Genomic DNA, 20,708 nt, shown 5'->3' on the forward strand with positions numbered 1-20,708 from the left:
CAAAGTCAACTTTTTTTTCCAGTCAGCTCTACCAGTTCAGTTTAGACACAAATATCCCAAACTTTGCCCTTTTGTCATTTTGTAGATATTATCTTTATTTTTCTCTTAGTTTCCTGTCTTGCTGATTATGTCATTAAATGAGCTCTTAAGCTGTGACAGTTTGAATCCTATTAGAGGCTGTGGTGACGTTGTTCAGACACTGACAGCAACACCCAGGATCCCTGTGCTCACTGAATTCCTACAATACCACCTGCATTTGTGCCTTTTCCGCAGAGATGTCCCATGCCAAGTACAAATTTCAGGATAGTTTGCACCAAAACAGTATATCCAGCAGCCAGGCTTTCTTACACTGGAGTTCCCAGTTCTCACTCTAAAGGAATTTTTTTTAAATAGTGTCACATTTACCTCTTTCTGTCCTCTGACAGGCCAGGTTGGACACAGCTTGGAACAACCTGGTCTAGTGGAAGGTGTCCCTGCCCGTGGCAGAGGGGTGGAATTGGATGGTCTTTAAGGCTCCTTCTATCCCAAACCATTCCATGAGTCTATGATGGGAACTAACTCAAGATGGACAACTTACAGTCATCATTCTGCAAGTTCACATTAAATCATTAAAAATCACTACAGAAATACAACTTGGCCCTGAAAATCTATTAAGAGTTAACATTTAGAACTGATTATTTCCTGCTCAGGAAGAGCAGAAAATCAGTATTTTTATTTTAATCAGTATTTTACCATATATTAACAGAGAATGACCAGACATCTGAGAATTCCTTTTTTTTTTTAATATTTTACCTTTGGATAGGGAAATTATGATTGTCTAGTCTTAATATACCAACAAGACACCACAGGATGCCAAGCTAGGAAGCACAGTTGCTTGACAGGAATTGTTCCTGGATGTTTAACAGAGAGTTCCATGTTGCAAGACATTTGGAGCAGACTGATGCTTTGCAAACAAAAGTATCTTTTATCTCTTAAATTACCTCACATTTACAGCAAAGCCATGCCTCAATCATCAGAACAGGGAATTGTCAGCCTGTCAGAACTCGACTGTGTATGAAACCTGATGTCTGCCTTTTTCTGTCTTTCTAGAAACTGAGGACCAAAGCTCCCTGAAATTGCATCCCATAGAAACAGAGGCTGAAAAATCAGAAGGCCGTGTCTTAGCATTTGCTCTACCTCTGCCCTCCACTGAAGAAGTCTCTAATGGCTCATCTTAGTCTTAACAAGGTGTTGGGGTTTTAGGAGCTCTCCTGGTTTTTTTCTGTTAAAGGAGTTTTCCCCATACGTGTTGCTAGGGGGGACAAATTGCTGGGTACTTAAGAAAAACAAACCCCACCATTGGGGTGGGGGCATCTGGCGACTCTTTTGTTTCACCTGGGTGTGTGGGCAGTCGGTCTCCAGCGTTTGGACAGAGAGGGAAGCTGCTTTCTTCGGCTGCTTTTTTTTTCCTTCTGCTGGAGAAGCCCCGGGATCCCAAAGCCGGCCTTCCCTGTCCCGCTGGGAGCCAGCCCATGGCCGCCCTGCACCGCCGCTGCTTCGAGCCTTCGCTGCGCTGTAGCCCTGCTCGCCCTGCCTGCCCAGACCTCCGGGGGGTTCCCCGCTTGGATACACCTCGTCTGCCACCCGGGATTTGTGCTCATCTCTGCCGTTCCAGCCTGCTGTTCCCGAGGGTCCGGGATCGGCTGCCCAAGGGTTTGTGAAGCCTTTGTCCCATCCTTTTCCCGGGATCCCAGGCCGCCAGTGCCGCGTGCTCCCCGAGCTCGCTCCGGAGCGCCCCCTGCAGCCGCGGGGGAACCATCGCACCTGCCCTGCTCACCGGGAGCCGCCAGCGCCCCTGCCGGCTGCGAGCGGAACTGCACCCGAGGGGAAAGGGCCCGACAGCCGAGAAGGCTGGGACTGGGTTTGGGATTGTTCGCTGTTACTGCCAGAGTTATTGCTGTTTGTTCGACTGGTTAGACACATACAGATATATAATAGTAAAGAACTGTTATTCCTATTTCCCACATCTTTGCCTAAAAGCACCTTGATTTCAAAATTATAATAACTCGGAGGAAATGGGGGTTGCATCTGCCGTTCCAAGGGAGGCTTCTGCCTTCCTTAGCAGACACGTTCTTCAAACCAAGACACAAGGTTAATATCAAATCTTTAACTTAAATTCTTCCTAGCTTGGTATTGAGTTTTTTTGCCTTCTCAAATGCTTAGTTTTGTTTTCTTGGTATTACAGGTGAAGTGCCACATACACCACAGAAAACACCACAGGAATCAGATGGCAATTCCTGCTCTGAAACAATAACCAAAAATAAGGATTGGGATACCCTGATCAGTCCTAAAGGTGGATGGTGCTGCAGGAGGCAGGGTGAGGGTGTCGGAGCAGACTGACCCAGGAACCACCTCCCCACGTTTACTGACACCGAATCCACCTTCATGGAGAACCCTTTCCTTACACCGGGTGACCTGAGCAGCCACCAGGGCAGGTCACCCTCCTCCCTCAGCTCCCCCAGCCCTCACAGCCCCACCATCCCCCTCAGACCCCCAGTCCCCTCAGCCTCCCAGTGGCTCCCAATCCCCCCCAGTCCCGCCATCCCCCTCACGCCATCGCTCCCGTAGGATGTGTCCAGCTGAGGCCCGGGGGTGACACCCTGAGGGAGGGTCTGGGGTAAAAAGGCAGGAAATGGGAGCTCAAGTCCGGTGAGGAGTGGCTGAGGGAGCTGGAAAGGGGCTCAGGCTGGAGCAAAGGAGGCTCAGGGGGGACCTTGTGGCTCTGCACAAGTCCCTGACAGGAGGGGGCAGCCGGGGGGGTCGGGCTCTGCTGCCAGGGAACAGGGCCAGGAGGAGAGGGAACGGCCTCAGGCTGGGCCAGGGCAGGCTCAGGGTGGGCAGCAGCAGCAGGAATTTCTTCACTGAAAGGGTGCCCAGCCCTGGCACAGCTGCCCAGGGCAGGGCTGAGTCCCCGTCCCTGGAGGGGTTTAACAGCCCTGTGGATGTGGCACCTGGGGACAGGGGCAGTGGTGGTGGCCCTGGCAGTGCTGGGGAACGGTTGAACTCGGTGATCTCAGAGGGTTTTTCCAGCCTTAATGATTCTGTGATTCTAAAGCTGCATTAGCAGCCTAAGCTCCGTGAGACTGAAGCGGTACACTGCTGTGGGCAACTTTTTTTTGTTTCAAATTACGATAATTTTAAACATACTGGAGGCTGTGTGCAGCATCTTTCATCTATGGACAATTGTTTTAGCTTAGGAGACACAGAGATACCCAAGGTCCCATAAACAAATGGCAGCACCCCAAGTTCACTTTCACAGAAGCCCAAGAGCTTGGGAGAGAAATGTGTGAACTATAACTGAAAATGGACTGGGCAGACACTCACACACCTCAGAAAGCTCAGAAATCCTTCCTGCCTGTGTCTCTCACTTTGAACTGCCTCCTGCGCAGCACTTGCAGGGTTCACAAGGCCACACATCACCTTCCTCTTCCTCTTTTTCCTCCACATCCCCAGCCGTTCTAGCGTTATCCATTAACACACCTGAATAACCCAACCATCGCCAGCCTGACCTGGCTTCTCCCTACACCGAAATGTGTGTTTATTTTGTTCAGTGGCTGCTGAGATAGCGTAGCACATCACACGAAGCCCCGGTTGTTAATTCACCAAGAATTCCCGGCAGTTGGTGCATGGATGGGGAAGGCTTTGATGTCCCTGTTTGTGCTGGGTTCAGACCCATTTCGGCAGATATCGATTACCTCAGGCTGAACATGTTGGCAACAATGGCTTTATGTTCCTTTGGTGATAACATTTCCCTCCATGCTTAATAACCAGGAGCGTTCAGTGCCCCTCACTGGGGTGGCCAGGCTGACGTGACACTGGCCACAAGTGTCCCAGCAGCTTGTAATTTAATAAATATTATTTATAAATAATTATCTTTCAACTGTGCATGGGGGAATTCTGCTGTGGTGTTTTCCCTGCTGGGGATAAGAAGCCAGCAGGTCACACCTGTGTCCCAGCAGTCAGCCTTCCTCTGCCTCTCTGACATTGGAACTGCTAACGATGGAAGTTAATAATAAATGGTCTTTTCTTCTAAAAATGTTGTTCATGACTAACATTGAGCAGTGTTGCTGTGGCAGAGCACCCACCACAGCTGGGACCAGCCCCTCCAGCCAGGGTCCTGCCACAGGCAGTCCCAGTGTGACCAGTCTGTCACACCTGTGGTGGCTGTGGTGGGCAGCAGGTCAGACCCCGGCCAGCCACAGTTAATGTGACTGTTTGACCACAGATCAGACTGGACTGGGCTGGAGCCCTGCCAAGGGTCAGTGGAGTCTCATCCTCGGGTCAGCAGTCAGGGATTCTCTCTGAGGGTCAGCAGCTGAGGGTCAGGCCTGAGGGAATTCCTCAAAGCTGAGCCCTCGCCTCACTGGGGCAGTGACTGCACATTCCACAGAGAGGGTACCCCTCTCCACTCTTCATAACTCTCATGTCAATCAGGTAGTACCAATTCCATTTCGCATCACAACTCTGTATTCAAGTGTTGGCAGGGCTATAATTTCACTGATTTATCTGGTTTCTAAAAAGAATCTCATTTAAATACCTTCTTTGTCTCAGTTTTACAGTCTCCTGCAAATACAGCCTCCCAAGTGGACCTTGTGTGACTGTGAGGAACAATGGTTCATGTTCCAGTGTGACACTGTCCTGTTCCCCACATTTCTAATACAAGGCCTTTAGATATCACCTGTCTGACAGGAACACCTGAGCCGAACTGTGGGAGTAGTTACCAGGCATCTGCTTAATTTCAAGATCCCTGGATGTCTGAATTGAGGACAGGCTTTCCAGGAGATTCTCTCTGGCTCCATCACAAACTGTAACTGACCTGCAGCACCATCCAGCTGACAAAGCTCAACAGTCCCACCCACCATCCTGCACAGAGGAACCACCCACACACCTACCTGGAGCAGGTGCTAGGAAAACATCAGCAAGGAGTGAGGGGATCACAGAATCATGGAATGGTTTGGTTGGAAGGACCTTGAAGCCCACCCAGTGCCACCCCTGCCATGGGCAGGGACACCTCCCACTGTCCCAGGCTGCTCCCAGCCCCAGTGTCCAGCCTGGCCTTGGGCACTGCCAGGGATCCAGGGGCAGCCCCAGCTGCTCTGGGCACCCTGTGCCAGGGCCTGCCCACCCTCCTAGGGAACAATTCCTTCCCAAGATCCCATCCATCCCTGCCCTCTGGCACTGGGAAGCCATTCAGCCCTCCAGCCCTTGTCCCAAGTCCCTCTCCAGCTCTCCTGGAGCTCCCTTAGACACTGGGAGGGGCTTTAAGGTCTCCGTGGAGCCTTCTCTTCTCCAGGTGAACAATCCCAACTCTCTCAACCTTTCCTCGTAGCAGGGAATCCTGCCTAACAATTCTTCCTTAGAAAGAAAACAACTTCTCCTTAAGTCATTACAGGAGAGGCTGAAGGCCCTGGTTATCCTGGGAAGGACATCCTGCAGGTTTGTTTGGAAGAGGGCAGAGATGTTCTGTGCCCTAGCTGTGATTCTGATTGTGAGAAGGGATATTTTAAATCCCTAACACAACTTAATCAAGGGAAAAGGTAGTGAGTCAGCAGCCTGAAACCCCCTGGGCAAGCAGAAGAACTCCCCACACTTGGAAAGAAGGGGCCAAACCCAGCAGCACTAATATAGAGATTTTATTTCAACTGTATTGAGTTGTACAGCACATTTTGTTTGTCACAATGCCATCAAACTGATTGGAGAGTTTTTGGCCAGCACATTGTGACGCTGAAACTCACAAGAGCTAAAAGCAGTTTGGACTAATGGCCTGAATGGAAGGGCCAGCAGTACCTGGTTTCTGGCTTCCTCATCACTTGCAGTCATTCCAAACACGCGCAAAACAGGAGCAAATCCAGTCTCTTCTGCCAGGCCAACGGTCACTCTTCCATGTCCGGCAATGACTGCAAGGTACAAGGCAGGGGAGAATCTGAAGCAAGGTGCCTTCTCTTCCCAGAGCCGTGTTGGTTGTTCCCAGTATGGAAAAGAAGCAGAGTCTAATTAAGTACAGGGTCTTCAGAGGATGAGCTTCACTCACACATCAGGATTTACAAAACCAGAGGCTGGCAGTCAAAGTGCAGGAAAGGGTCCTTATTTCATTCCTTCCAACGGAGATGACAAACCATTACCACAAGATCTGGGATATCCCAACTGTGTCAAGTCCTTTGCCTTGTTAGCAGACCAATGTCCTCACAGGTCCTCCCTGCCACATACTGAGTCTCAGCACCTCATATTCTGAGGTGCAGCATATATTGGAAAGAAAACCTGCATTTCTGCAAAGAAATGCCCCACTTTCAAACTCTTCTTCCTCACTAGTATCCGCACACGCCTTACAGAGGAGGCAGGATGGATGCTCCCGGAGGGATCTAGGGATTACAAGCCCACTGAAGCCCACTTTATAAATCTTTCTTTCTCTCTAAACCCAGTTCCTTGTCCATAGGATGAGTTGGGATTCCTGCTCTCTAGTTTAAAGGAGAAGCAGAGAGGCAATTACAAGTTGGCAACTCTGAACTTTGACCGCTGTACAGGAGACAAAAAAAGTCAAATTCAAGAGGCAATTCAGGTAGCACTGGGGCAAGTCAGAGAGATTGTTTCCACCACTGAACAGATGCCACACGTCAGGGTTATCACTGCAGCGCGGCTGCACGTCCTAAAGTGAAAAGCACAGACCGTAGTGTCTACGTCAGCCAGTGTCCTCCCCCACCCCCGTTTTGGTATCGATGCTTCATTCTCCCTTCTTCGGGTTACATTAAGTGCACAGAAATATATAGCAGCATTTGGACTGAAACCCTCACATACACCAGACAGCACATTCCAGGAGGTAAAACAACACATTATGGCCTATACCCTCAAGGTATCAAGTTTTCAGGATAAAGAGCAGTAGGAAGTGGAGAGCTGAGGGCAGAAAAGGGGAGGAGGAGCAACACAGGAACACGAGTTCTGTTTCCATGCCAGGAGAGGATCAGGGTGCCATTCCTGTGTTAGCACCAGGCTGTGACACGACCGCAGACAACGCAGACGGGCAGAGCAGAAGTGAAAAGCCAGTCTCCCATCTCCCCATGGTGCTGGGGGCAGGGACAAGGTCCAGTGCGACACCGATCCCAGCGGAGCCTGAAAATGGGCACAATCTGCTCGGCCCTTTTCAGCTGGAATGAATTTCTCTTCAGAGCCCGAGAGAAAATCAGTTAGTGATGGCTGAGTCTTGTTCACCAAGCTGATCACAAATCACACTCATGGAAAGAGAATCTACAGATCTGCTCCAGGCTGAGGCCCTTCCAACGCCTGCGGGACCATCGGGAGCTTGCCCTCTTCCTTCTCATACAGCAGCCTGCCTTTGGAGGGGGAGGTGGTTCTAAACATGCCTTTCTATTGCTTTGGGGGGACTTTGCACAGGCAAGAGTTGTGAAAACGTTGCTTTCCAGCCCACAAAAGGAAGAGGCTGTGATCCTCTCAGCCCTAGGTCGTCCGGGCTACAACACACAGGCCCACCGGCTCTGGGGTGGGGACACAGCGAACTCTCTGATCTGAGCTCCTCTGCTCCAGTCCGGCAGTGAGGCTGCTGCAGACAGTGCATTCGAGCTTGGTGTTCAAGTGTTGCACCAAAGGCCTTCACAGTTACCCTGGAGGCAGAGTCACCCTTCAAACCCACGAGAGAAAAGGCTGGGCTTAGACAGGTCCCTTGTCTGGCATTCAGCTGGAAGCTGTGGCAATGGGTTTCTTCATATGTTGGCTCATGAGCTCCCTGGCACGAGACACTTGGATATGGTCATAACAGGAGTTACAAACGAGGACAGGGTCATACAACTGTTGATCAGGGATGGGCAGCTTCAGATGGCAGCAGCTAGCACAGAACACATTCCCACAGTTCCTGTCAAGGAGCAAGAAAAACAGTGAGAAGAGAGCTTGGGACCACCACAGCAGAACTTCAGAAAGCACAAAGGGTCCAGGTCAGGGCAAACCACCAGCCTGACTGAGGATTGTAGATGTGTTTCTTATACTGTGGTCTGCAGTGCAAGCAAACTGCTAGCGCTGACAGGGACTCATTGCTGTCCAAGAGAGGGATCAAAGGCCTTGGAAAAATAGAAACAAGAACAATGTAGAATGGAACTCTGCAGGGAACTGATGAGGCCTGGCATGTAGTGGAAAGACCTAAAACTTTCTCCTGGGAGCTGGAGGGAACAGACCTGGCAAAGGGGCATTTTGTGACACCAGGCTGAGGAGAGGAAGGGCCCAGAGCGCTGACATTTTTACCTGCAATGGTGCCTCCGTTTGGCCAGCCAGAACTCACAGTCGCAGCTGAAGCAGTGTGAGGCCATGTGGTCTGGGACCCACCGCGTGACCTAGGGCAGACACCAGTCAGCTCCCATCTGTAACCCCCAGTGACAGCTCTGGGCAGGCTGGGGTGGCTTTGGGCCACGCCTCACAGTGAGCCTACCCCACCCGAGCCAGCAGCAGCAGAGGATGTGTCAAGGACATGGGAGGCTGCCCACTGCCTCACTTCCAGACCACTTCTGCTGCTGTGCCCACCCAGGTCAGCTGCAAAAAACATTCCCTCCCACTGCATCCCAGCTCCACGATGGGACACGCACCTCAGTCTCCTTCTTATCCACAGGCTCCCAGCTTGCTTCCGACAAACAGTCCTCACTGCGGTCAGAACAGAAATCCTCCGTGTCGCTGCCATCCGATTCCTTCAGACACGTCTGCAAAGCAAGACCAGGTCACCAATCCCCTCTGCTGCTGGGCACACGCTCCAGGGCACTCCCTGCTCTGCACACGCCATGCTGGTGAAGGGCACCCGGGTGGTTCCCGAGCACCCAGACAGGGGGCAAAGCATCCATGAGTGTCCAGGAGTTTGGCCCTTGAGCAGCAGAGATACCTCTGGGTGGATGAGGACATGGCCAGGATGGGGACACAGCTGAGGAAACAGAGGAACAGTCTTGCCCACCCCCTCCCAAAGGGATGGAGAGCTGTGGGTTGGAGAAGGTGTGAGGGGGTGCAGGGACCCGGCGTGGGGTGTGAGCGGCCTGTACTCACAAAGTCATCCTCGTAGTCCATGGGGGGCTCGGCCGGAGGGGCGCAGAAGTGGCGAATGTCCAGGCGCAGCTGCAGCTCCCGCACCTGCCGGCGCAGCTGCTCCACCTCCTGCTTGTAGCTGGCCTCGATCTGCCGCAGCCGGTGCTGGATCACGTCCGTGGGGAAGGGGAGTCCGTCGTCATCCAGGTAGAGAGGAGGCACAGGAGAAGGACATTTTGGTGGCATGTGCTTGGGACCAGAGGCTTGTTTCAGGTGGCAGGGCAGCCACAAACGGCTGGGCTTCCCGAAATGTGTGCCCGCATGGCCAGCACAGGCCAGGGGCTTCCCACCTTCCCTGCCGGACCACGGGCCACTGAGGCACAGGCCTGGGGCCCGCAGGGGTTTGCTGCTCAGCCTCTTGCTGCAGCAGCCATAGGAGAGGAGGTGTCTGGGTGTGGGCTCCCCATTGGGGAGCGATGTCACCATGCCTTGAAAACTGTCCCAGTTGGACCCCAGGAAGGAGAACTCGCTGCTCTGGCTCTGGGAAATGGGCTTGCGCCATTGCTCCAGCAGGACCCTCCCCGGCCGGCCAGGCTCCTCGAAGGGCACGCTACGGCCAGCATCACCTCTGCCCTTGTCTGCATCTGGGCATGGGATACCCAGGGCAGGGCCTGGGGTGTCCTGAGAAGGGGTGCCTGGTGCCAGGGACTCCTGGCTAGGAATGTCTTGGTGGGTGGTGATTCTCTTGGGGCAGCCTCCTCCGTTGGACACTGTGCCAGCAGCCTTCAAAGGTTCCTGGGGACAGGTTTCCAAATGCTTTCCAGAACTGGTGGAAACCTTGTCACCACTGTCCTGTCCGGAAGGATTTGGAGCTGGACCTGTGCCATCCACTTCCTCCGTGTGTGTTCCATTTCCCTTTTCTGCCTCCACAGGGACACTGCTGGCTGGCACAGCAGCCTGGCTGCCCAGCTGCCTGCTCAGCCCTTCGTGCTCAGCACGGCTGCTGCCTTGCAGGGGAGGGTTCTCCTCCTTCTCCTCTGTAGGCCATGCCTCTCCTGTGGCCACTGCAGCACCTTCAGCCCCTTCAGTGCTGGCATGCCGGGCTTCCAAGCCCACCCGCACCTCCTGACAGTGGTTGTTCAGGTTGGGGTCACTGGATGTGCGGGTCAGAGGGCTGCTGGAGTCACAGGCTGAGAGCAGGTCATCCATAGATCTCGTCTTTGGTAATCTAGAACCCAAAAGCAAAGCAAATCTCACAATAAACCCCCCAAAACTTCCCTGGTTTCAGTCAAAACTGAGATGAGGGCAGGGAAATACTCCCCATTACAGCTCTGGGGGTGGGTGGAGAGGGGCAGTGCAGCTGCAGGAGCTGAAATGCACAACACCACAGTTTGGCCTCCTGCCTTTGAGGCGCAGCAGGGACCTCAACTCCTTCTCCAAGTAGCTGTGACACTACTACGGAGCTCTTGCTCCCACAAGGAAGATGAGAACAGCAGGGAAACGACAAGAAACTACAGGAAGGGCAGGAAGATCTGTGGGTAGGCAACACCCTGAGCCTGAAGCTCTAAGCTCCTACCTGTCCAAACACCTGCCACTGAAGTCCTGGCTCTGAGATCCGGGGGGCATGTAGATGTCCATGTCCTCCTGTCCCAGGGGATGTGGCGAGGAGGCCGGGAGGTACACGGCTGTCCAGAGGTGCAGGGCGCGCACGTGGCACACGGGATGCAGCACCTGCGACACCGCCCGTGTCAGAGCCCAACGCCAAGGGAACCCCTCCAGGCCCTCCCCAGTGCCTGCCAGGGGCAAAGCCTGGAAAGCTGGGCCAGGAGCTCTACTGACCTGCTCGGATCCGGGCATATAGAGCAGGTTGTGGAAGTTCTTGTTGCCAGCCCGCAGCAGGGACCACACAGAGCACGTGCGCTTGTAGATGTTGTGCATCTCCCGCTCGCAGGGGCTGTTCCCCAGGAAGGTCCCGTAGAGGCAGGAATACGTGTGCTGCACCAGCTTCACCTGTGGCAGGAGGGGGAGCAATGCTCAGAGCCATGGGCAAAAGGGGGCTCCTGCCTACGGGGGACACATCTCCCCCTCCTCTGGGAGGGCTCATGCACTGCCTGCCCTGGGTGACCTCACTGCTTCCACACTGGGCAGGACAGGGATCACTTAAATTGAAGGGAAAGCAACACTCAGCTGATACCAAACCCATCCCTCTAGAACCAAATGACCCTCTAGAACCCTCTCCTGCATTTTTTGGTAAGACAGAGATTAACTTTTTTTTTCCTTTTTTTTTTTTTTTTTTTCAAATGTTTCAGACCCATACAGCTCTGAGATTTGATGCAAATCGAACCAGTGCTGCTGCTGGCATCTGAATTCCCTGGGCTGGACAGGGACTGGAGAAGGGATGCAGAAAAACCACAGTATATAAACCCTTCACCACCCCCTCATGGGACAACAGTTTTAAACTAAAAGAAAACAGATTTAGATGAGATGTTAGGGAGAAATTGTTCCCTGTGAGGGTGCTGAGGCCCTGGCACAGGTTGCCCAGAGAAGCTGTGGCTGTCCCATCCCTGGAAGTGTCCAAGGCCAGGTTGGACGGAGCAATCTGGGGTAGTGGAAGGTGTCCCTGCCCATGGCAGGGGATGGATGGAACAAGATGGTTTTAAGTTCCCTTCCAACCCAAACCATTCTGGGATTCTGTGATCACATCACAATCTCCCAGGTTCTGCAGACCTCTTCTTTCAACTCCAGTACTGTAAAACATCACACCCTTCCCTCTGTCTCTGCTCACATCTGGCATAAAGGCATGTTTGCACATGTATTCCTTACCAGAAAAGCTTCATTAAATTCAAAGAGACAGGGAAATTGCTTCAGAAGCTGATGAACAGCATCCAGCCACTGGAGAAAAACTGGGCACTGCTCGTTCTGATCTTCCACCTTTTCCTGGTGTCCACAGCGATCCCCAAACTTGTGACCAAAATCCAGCCAGTCTGATTCAACAAGCACCTGGAAGCCCTGGGAATAAAAGAAAAAACAATTGCAGAGACTTTGCTGAGGACATGTGGCAGGACAAAGCAAGCCCCATCCACCAGGAAGGGCTGGGAAGGAGGCTGCTGCGGTGCCTGGTGTGGGAGCAAAGCTCAGCAGGGTTGGAGGTTTCCAGACACAAACTAACAGTTGCTGTGTCTATGCAGTAACCAGCTCGGAGAATTCAGAGTAGGGAAGCAGCTGAACTTTGAGCACAAGCTGGAATTTCCCACGGCACTTCCCCAGGCTGGGCAGAGGAGTGAGGAACAGTTCACCCAAACCAGGCAGGAAGAGAACAAGGAAAACTCAACACCCACCACAGCAGCTCAGAAACACCACTAAGCTTATTCCCAAATGCAATCCTGCTCCTTTCCATGGGGATTCCGACACAAAAGCTGCCTTTGAACAGACGTGAATCACAGCAGAGCGCACTCCTACCTCCATGGTCCTGTAGTAAGGATCCAGGAGAATCTTTGCCAGTGCCACAATCTGTGGAGTCCTGTCCCAGCCGTCGGAGCAGTGAACCAGCACTGGACGTCCTTCTCTGTCGACCGCACTGGAGACCAGCACTGCTGCCTTTAGCATGACTGACAGGTGCTGCAGCCACTTGGTGCTCTCCAGGGCCGAAAGCCAGCTGGAACAGAAAAAGCAAGAAAATGGTTGCTTAGCTCTCCACTGAAGCAAAAAAGGTACATTTTAACTTCTGTTTTCTTGGAGTCCTCAGTGAAAATCAGTCTTTTCTAAAACATGCCCCCCCAGAGGAGCCAGGCAGCCTGGAAAGAAGGGCAAAGAATCCAACCCCGAATTTAGTTTTTCTCAAATACAGCCACATTTTAGAAACCCCCACAGGACACACACAACCAAGTGACACTGAGACAGTGCCACAATCCCTTCTGGATTAATGGATCAAAACTAGCAGCATTCAAGCACTGTGAGCACTTTCCTATCCCTCCGTTTTCTCAGGTAGAAACCTGGGATAAAAAAAGGAAAACAGAGGGAAACCCCCCCAGGTCACTGACAGATATGGCACCAAACTCAGCTAGAGAAGGTCACTTACTTGCTGGGGTCTGGCACCTGACTGCAGACAGCACGCAGATACTGGAAGCTGTTCCGGATGGAGTGGATGTTGGCCATGCCCATGAACACGACTTCACAGTTGGGGTAATACTCTGACACGAGAGACAGAACACTCAGAGAGAGCTACAGGAGCTACAGAACATTCTGAGCTAGAAGGGACCCACAAGGGCCATCGAATGCAACTCTGCTGCTACTGCAGCAACCTCCTCCATCCCCCAGGGCAGCCGCCCTGCACACACCACTCATGGTGTTGGTGGAGTCACTAAGGTTGGGAAAAACCTCCAGGGTTACTGAGTCCAACCATTTCCCAGCACTGCCAAGGCCACATCCACACGTCTGTTAAAGCCCTCCAGGGATGGGGACTCTTGCACTGTCCTGGGCAGCTGTGCCAGGCCTGACCACCCTTTCATGAAGAAATTTTCACAGTATCCAACCTGACCCTCCCCTGGCACAGCTTGAGGCCATTTCCACTCATCCTGTGCCTTGTTCCCTGTGAGCAAACCCCAACCCCCACCTGGCTCCACCCTCCTGTCAGGGAGTTGTGCAGAGCCACAAGGTCCCCCCTGAGCCTCCTTTGCTCCAGGCTGAGCCCCCCCAGCTCCCTCAGCCACTTCTGGTGCTCCAGACCCTTCCCCAGCTCCGTTCTCTTCTCATCCTGAGGGGCACAAAACTGACCCCAGGATTGGAGGTGCCTCAGCAGTGGCCAGATAAGGGGGACGGTCACTGCCCTGTGACCACACTATTGCTGGTACAGCTCAGGTGTCATTGACCTCTTGCTCACCTGGGCACACGCAGGCCCATGTTCAGCTGCTGCCAACCAGCACCCCCAGGTCCTTTTCCACTGGGCAGCTTTCCAGCCACTCTGCCCCAGCCTGGAGCATTCCAATGGGGCTGCTGTGACCCAAAAGCAGGACCCAGCACTTTGCCTTACTCAACCTCAGCCAACTGACCTTGGCCTGCTGATCCAGCCCATCCAGATCCCAGTGTAGGGACATGCTCCCACAGACCAAGTACCAAATGCTGACCTGACCCCCAGCTGTGCCCTAGGACAGCTCTGGAAGAGCTGGGAAGATGCTCTGGGATGTTCTTGGCCCTTGGTACCTTCGCATTCGCAGCCGCCTCCCTTGGCCCTGTTGGCCACGGCTGCCGTATAGGACCTGGCATCGAGGATCAGCAGCTTCTGAGGGGTTCCCGCGTTCTCCACGCCCGAACACGCCGTCAGGGACGAGTCTGCAGGGACACACAGGGACTGAGCTCCTGGCACCTCCCTTCCTGCCACCACCACAGTGCCACCGTGAGCGAGCCCAGAGAGCCACCCACCCACCACAGGCATGGCACGATGGGGCCCAGGTTCTCCAGCTGGACACTGGGGTAGAATCCTGCCCTGGGACAGCCCTGGCAGCCACTCTGTGGCGTTGGGAGCACCGAGGAGCTCGCCCATATGGGAGGGCTGGCGGGAGCCATCTCACCGAAGTCGGCGTCGCAGGGCTCGCTGCCGTCGCTGCTCCCGGCGTGCGGCGCGGCGCCCGACGGCCTCGCTCCGGGGTTCAAGGCACAGGCTTTGGCAATGGATGTCACCAGGTACTCGTCGTCGGCGTTCCGCCAGCCCCACCAGCTGATCTCGGGCTGGCTGCAGCGCGCGATCACCGCCCCGTTGCGCACGTGTCTGCGGGGACAGAGCCTCGTGGAGCCCCTGCGGAGCGCGGGCCGGCCCGGGAGCCGCTCCCTGCGCAGCACCTGAGCTGCTCCCGGCTGCACTGCTCTATCTGCTGGAGCACTGCTTTGTCTACAGCACTGACTCTCTCATCAAAAAGGGAAAGAGAGCAGGCAATCTCAAATAACCATTTTTCACTGCTACAGCACTGACCCAGAGGCTAAACCAGCCTCATATTCTTATTTACAATAATATAGAATCATTTAGGTTGGAAAAGAGCTTCAAGATCCCCAAGTCCAACCTCTGACTTCTATTTACATATATAACTATATCCTGTAACCCATAGATATATAATAAATAAAATAGATTATATTGTATATAGATAGGTCAATATTTATATTCATATAAACCAGAGAGAAGAACTTTAAATCATTATGGTCGTATTTTGGGAAAGTAATAGTTATTTCATAGAATCACGGCATGGTTTGGGTTGGAAGGGATGTTGAAGATCATCTTGTTCCACCCCCCTGCCATGGGCAGGGACACCTTACACTTGATTTTAATGCTGTTCTGTTTTCTCCTTCTCTTTCTTTTTTTTCTCCCTTAAATTACAGATCCGTTGTTAAACCATTTCACTTATCACCTGTAAGTTGGGAAGATGAGCTCACTCGGCATCAGACCAGGGAGTTTCTGGGTGGAGGCCTGAGCTGGTGTTTATCAACAACCCCTAAATGTGAAGCCTACCCTGGCTGTGCTCACTGACACCTGGCAGGAGGCCTGAAGCAGGAATCAGTGCATTTCTCACACGAACACACAGTCATTCCCAATTGGCCTGGAGAGGGAAGGGACTGTGAGGTGACAAAGCTGCTGGTGATAGAGAAAGACCCAGAGAGCGTGAAATTTAGTACTAATAAGTGAAGAGTATTTACAGACGATCAGAACATAACCCCAGCTGTGATATGGAGCCGTTTTGGTGCAGATCAGCAGCCACATCCCAAAGGCTCTGAAGTCTCTGGGGAGCTCTCAAAAGCCTCAGCTCTGTGCTCAAGAGAAGCATGAAGGTTAAGGACGTGCTAACAGTTATTGGGAAAGGAGTAAGACAGAAAATATTACGGCTTCACATCTCAGCCACCCTAAAATGACACAAACTCCCCAACAATCCATCTCAAAAAGGATCATGTTGTAGTCAAACCAGGCTTCAGAGATGGGTGGCACAGACACAAGCAAGCACTGGAATGGTTATGCCATATGTTTCAGAAGCACAAGTGTTTCTTCAACAACAAGCAAAACAAAGAGTGGACTCACTGCCACGGTGCAATGTGGAACCACTAACTGGTTCCAAAGCACTCAGTGGCAGGTTCACCAAGTGACCATGAGACACAGTCACCCATTCCCCCAGATGGGTGTAGGAAACCTAAGATAGCAGATGCTCCAAAGATGCACCAGGAAAGAGCATCTGCATCCCCATCCCATTTGTTACATTTCCCTGAGGTGCTGCTCCTGGTGCCTGGTCCTTCTTGGAGATGGGAAAAGGAACTGGACAGCCCTGAACCAGACTCACACACCAACCATGCTGAACCAGCCCACCACCCCTCTTGCAGCATTTCTCTGCAGATCACAGAGTCGAGGAATGGTTTGGGTTGGAAGGGACCTTAAAGCCCATCTCGTTCCAGCCCCTGCCATGGGCAGGGACACCTTCCCCAGGCTGCTCCCAGCCCCAATGTCCAACCTGGCCTTGGACACTGCCAGGGATCCAGGGGCAGCCCCAGCTGCTCTGGGCACCCTGTGCCAGGGCCTGCCCACCCTCACAAAGAACAATTCCTTCCCAATATCCCATCTAACCCTGCCTTCTGGCTGTTTATGTAGTGTCCTTAATGACATCTCACAGATAGTAACAGCAAAGACTTTAAACTGAAGCCTTCCAAAGAAATAATGTTCATGTTTGGCCAAGTCAAAACACCATAGGGACCCTTTACTTTCAGTGCTGCTCTGTTTTGCAAGGTGACTTGCAGAGCAGTCACTCCCAGGAGATCCGTTCCTGCCTTCAGGATCACTCAAGGATGGATAACAGAGAGCAGCAAAGGCTTTGTTTATAGTAGTAAATGAAACAGAGCCAAGGTGTGGACTTAAGCACCAGCCTCTGATCATCCAAGCCTGTTTGTGAGCCACCCACAGCTCCTGGCCTGTGCCAAGCAGCACTTTCCCAGACAGCGCCTGAGCACGTTTTTGGGAAAGGCAGATGCTGTGCCAGGGACTGCTCCCAGCAGGCAGCTTGGGGGGCACGGCAGCTGCTCCCTGCAAAGCCGCCCGCGTCGCCAGGGTCATGCTGAACTCACAAAACTCTTGGTAACACAAACCTCTGAGCACTGAACAACTGCTGGGAACCTTCAAGGGACACGCTGACCTGCCAGTGAACGAGGAAATGTGGCAGCACCAATGAGTGTGAAGCCACCAGCAAGCAGAAAGTACAGCAGGTGCCAGCAGAGGAACCAAAACCACAGCTGAGCTTGCCAGGAGCTTCCCAGGGCAGGGGAGCACCAGAGCCTCACTTTGCCTTCCCTGCACATCCCCAGCACGAGCACAGGAACTATTTAAGGCCTTTTCTTACCTGGAAGTTTTGGGGAGGTTTTCCTCAAAGGAAAAAGTTGCATTCTTGAGACTGGAATAGCAGAAAGTGCCAGAATGTTTTAATTTACGTGGAGCAAATTATTCTTTAGGGATCCTCAGTTTAGTTTCAATCACTCAAGACCCTTTCATGATCCAAAGCTGCAATATGAGGTGCCTCTGTAGTTCATCAGTTGAGTTTTTCCTCACAGATTCCTTCTGAGCACAAGGCTAGAGCACATCTGATACTGTCAGCACATGCCATTTAACCCCCAACAATCCTCCACAATGGATTCATTAATATCTGGTTTAGTGGAAGGTAGCAGGGGGGTTGGAAGTAGATGATTCTCAAGGTCCCTTCCAACCCAAACGATTCCGTGACTCTGTGATCTCCCAGGTCTCCTCTCTGTTATTTCCTGGACATGGATGAGCACTTGGAAGTCAAGGAGCTTGGCTTAAAGCACAAGAAAGAGCTTGGAGAGGGTTTACTGAGCAGAGCCCAAAGGTTCCCAGCTGAGATGTGTGAGTGTATAAGTGCCTCCATTTCCCAAATGTTTGGGATAAACTCCCGTCTCACTGTGGCACGACGTGAGAGCCCCAGAGCGAGCGCTCAGCCGTGGGGCTGGAGCAGTGCCCGCTGTCCCCCGCTGCTCCCCTGGCAGGTGATGGAGGAGCATTCCTGCTGCCACAGCCCCAAGGTCTCCTCAAGGTGGCTGAGCAGACAGAGCCAGAACTGCCAGGCCCTGCCCATCTGCCTCTGTACTCAGCTAAATAATTGATTGCATCCTTTGCCTTGTTTTAGAAGTGCCTGGATTGTGCTGGAGGCTCCTGCATCTCTCCCGTGCATCTCCACCGAGAACTGAGATGGAGACCTGAATTTCTGCTTTGCTTAATAGCTAAATTATACTTTTTTAAAGAAATCTGATAACGTGGTACCTTTGGTGTCATGTTTTACAGCTCTGACTGTGACCCAGTGAGATGAGCCTTATCCAAAAGCTCTGAGGTCTATCAAACAGAGTCCCTGGGATGCAGGCACCCATCCACTCTCTCCTGAACTCTGAGTGAGGAGGAGGAGCTGAGTGTGAGGTTTTTCAGTTCCACACAGCACGAGGCACTGCACAAGCAGCCATGACCCTCAAGGACCCTCTTGCCCCAAAGACTTCAGTCTTGAGGACAAAGGCTAAAAAAAGTGCATGAAAATCAGAGACACACGGACAAGCACTTGCCCCACCCTGTAACATCACTTGTCAGCATCTTCTAATCTGATCCCAGGCTGCAAAGGGTTGCACTCAGCTTGTAAATTACTGGGTACCATTACAGAGATATAAAGCAAGGAACAAAATAATTGCTGGAGTAGGAAAGACATGGCTTTGCCCTCAGGTGGGGAGGCACAGTGGGACAGGCTCCAGCACCAGGCCATTTTTAGCAAAAGGAATCACAAATACAATTAACTTCTTAGCTGAGCTGGCTACAAGGAGGGAAAGGCTCCATCCGATAAGCTGTGCTCATTCCCACTCTGCTGCAGAACTGAGTTCTAGCAGGAACAGTGTTTTGCCACACCCAACAGCAAGCTGTGAAATGTGAAGATGCAGAGTAAGGTACCTGTAAATTCACTGGTGTTGCTTCCTGACTTTTGTATTTTCCAATACAGCTCTGAAATTTTAAGGTTTTTTATATTTGGATTTGGTAACTGCTAACACAGAGTCTAAGGCTACAAACCATGATGTACGTTTTACAACAGCACAGCTGCCTGGGTGCCCCTTTCCATCAGCCTCCTGCTGGTTTCAAACACGTCACTCTCCCGGGAGACACATTTAATGAGGAACCAGCCCCTACCCTGCAGAGCCCTGCTCCACTGGCTGCCTGGCCTCCTACATCCCCCTCTAGATTATTTCTGGAAGGCTGGTCAGGGAATATTTCATAGAATTACAGATTATCCTAAATTGGAAGGCACCCCCAGGGATCAGCCAGCCCAGCCCCTGGCCCTGCACAGACACCCCAACAGCCCCACCCTGGGCATCCCTGGCAGCGCTGTCCCAACGCTCCTGGAGCTCTGGCAGCCTCGGGGCCGTGCCCATTCCCTGGGGAGCCTGGGCAGTGCCCAGCAGCCTCTGGGGGAAGAACCTTTTCCTAAAATCCAACCTAAACCTCCCTGACACAGCTCCAGCGGTTCCCTCGGGTCCTGTCCCTGGTCACAGAGAGCAGAGATCAGAGCTGCCCCTCCACTGCCCCTCATGAGAAGCTGCAGGTTTGGGCATTCCCAGGTCTGTCCAGGCCTGCACACCCTGCTGAGCACAGGGCACCCAGCAGGCTCCTCTTGGCTCAGATTTCTTTTCGAAGTAGCAGCCAGACAAGGACCAATGTGTGGAAAGATTTTGAAACTCTGAGAGAACTTTAATTTGACCTTATTTTGCAACATCTCCCATAGGAAGAAAGTCACCCACACCTTCCAATCTAACTGGAAGCAGGAAAGGACAGTTCTGGAGCACTGCTTCTCTCTTCTGGAAAACACCCTGCTGCAGACAGTGCTGGGAGAAGGAGCCCTGGGAGCACCACGTTTACAGGCAGGAGGCAGAAGGATGAACAGCTCTCCTGCCATCCCTGTCCCACAGCCCCTGCAGGACTGTCATGGGTTTGGGGGAGGGAATTTGGGTTTACATTTACCTGTACACCACCACAGGGATCCTCTTCCATGACCTGAACGAAGCCACATTCTCCAGCTCCTTGTCAGTGATCCAGACAGGGACCAGCAGCTTCTGGGGATAACTGGAACAAAGCCTGGCGAAGAGAAAGTACGAAAGGCAAGATGAGGACTGAGCAATCAAAAATCTGCCTCAGAGCAGCTCACATTTCCCCAAACTCAACATGCAGGACTTTGGCTCTTCCTCCTCATACCTGTCTCAGTGCAGCCTCAACAAGTGACCCAAAAAGTGCTGTCAGGAATGAGCTGAGAGAAGACAACCTCCTTTCACCTCAGGCCTCACCTCTGGGCTCATACTAAGTATCCTAGTACCTCCCAGGATGTCTTTGGAACAGCCTCTGGATTTAAGAATTCATGAGGGTTTAGGGGAACAGTCAATAATTTACGTGGAGTTTTTGTTTTCTTGTAGCAGGACACAGAGCTTCTGGTAAAGAATGGCCTGCCCCTGTCTGCCCTGCAGAACACGGGTACCACTGCTCAACTCCACACATTGTTCAGTAAGGAAGACACAAATCTGCCCAGAAATTTAGCAGTGGGGACTGGGGGTATGCAAATAAAGTGACAGGAGTGAGATCTAAATCATATCTTGCTTGGTGGGGTGTTGGA

The 20,708-nt window shown here is 52.5% G+C and overlaps 1 protein-coding gene across 2 annotated transcripts in view; it reads right to left on the reverse strand.

Annotated features, from left to right (window-relative positions):
- Positions 1-5,657: 5,657 nt before the first annotated feature.
- MTMR4 (myotubularin related protein 4) overlaps positions 5,658-20,708 on the reverse strand; it is a 57,147-nt gene continuing 42,096 nt past the window's right edge. For both annotated transcript variants that reach the window (XM_042025853.1, XM_042025852.1), the window contains 12 exons: positions 20,066-20,179; positions 14,613-14,809; positions 14,245-14,373; positions 13,124-13,235; positions 12,505-12,700; positions 11,869-12,054; positions 10,885-11,055; positions 10,622-10,776; positions 9,067-10,273; positions 8,622-8,732; positions 8,284-8,372; positions 5,658-7,900 (listed from right to left, as the gene is read on the reverse strand). In XM_042025853.1, the coding sequence (XP_041881787.1) occupies positions 7,723-7,900; positions 8,284-8,372; positions 8,622-8,732; positions 9,067-10,273; positions 10,622-10,776; positions 10,885-11,055; positions 11,869-12,054; positions 12,505-12,700; positions 13,124-13,235; positions 14,245-14,373; positions 14,613-14,809; positions 20,066-20,179 (2,845 nt within the window). In that variant the 3' untranslated portion in view covers positions 5,658-7,722. The remainder of the gene's footprint in view (positions 7,901-8,283; positions 8,373-8,621; positions 8,733-9,066; positions 10,274-10,621; positions 10,777-10,884; positions 11,056-11,868; positions 12,055-12,504; positions 12,701-13,123; positions 13,236-14,244; positions 14,374-14,612; positions 14,810-20,065; positions 20,180-20,708) is intronic.

The sequence above is a fragment of the Corvus kubaryi genome, unplaced genomic scaffold (genome assembly GCF_017639235.1).
Source record: "Corvus kubaryi isolate FWS band 111438036 unplaced genomic scaffold, C.kubaryi_AGA036_p1.0 37284, whole genome shotgun sequence".
Lineage (NCBI taxonomy): Eukaryota > Metazoa > Chordata > Aves > Passeriformes > Corvidae > Corvus > Corvus kubaryi.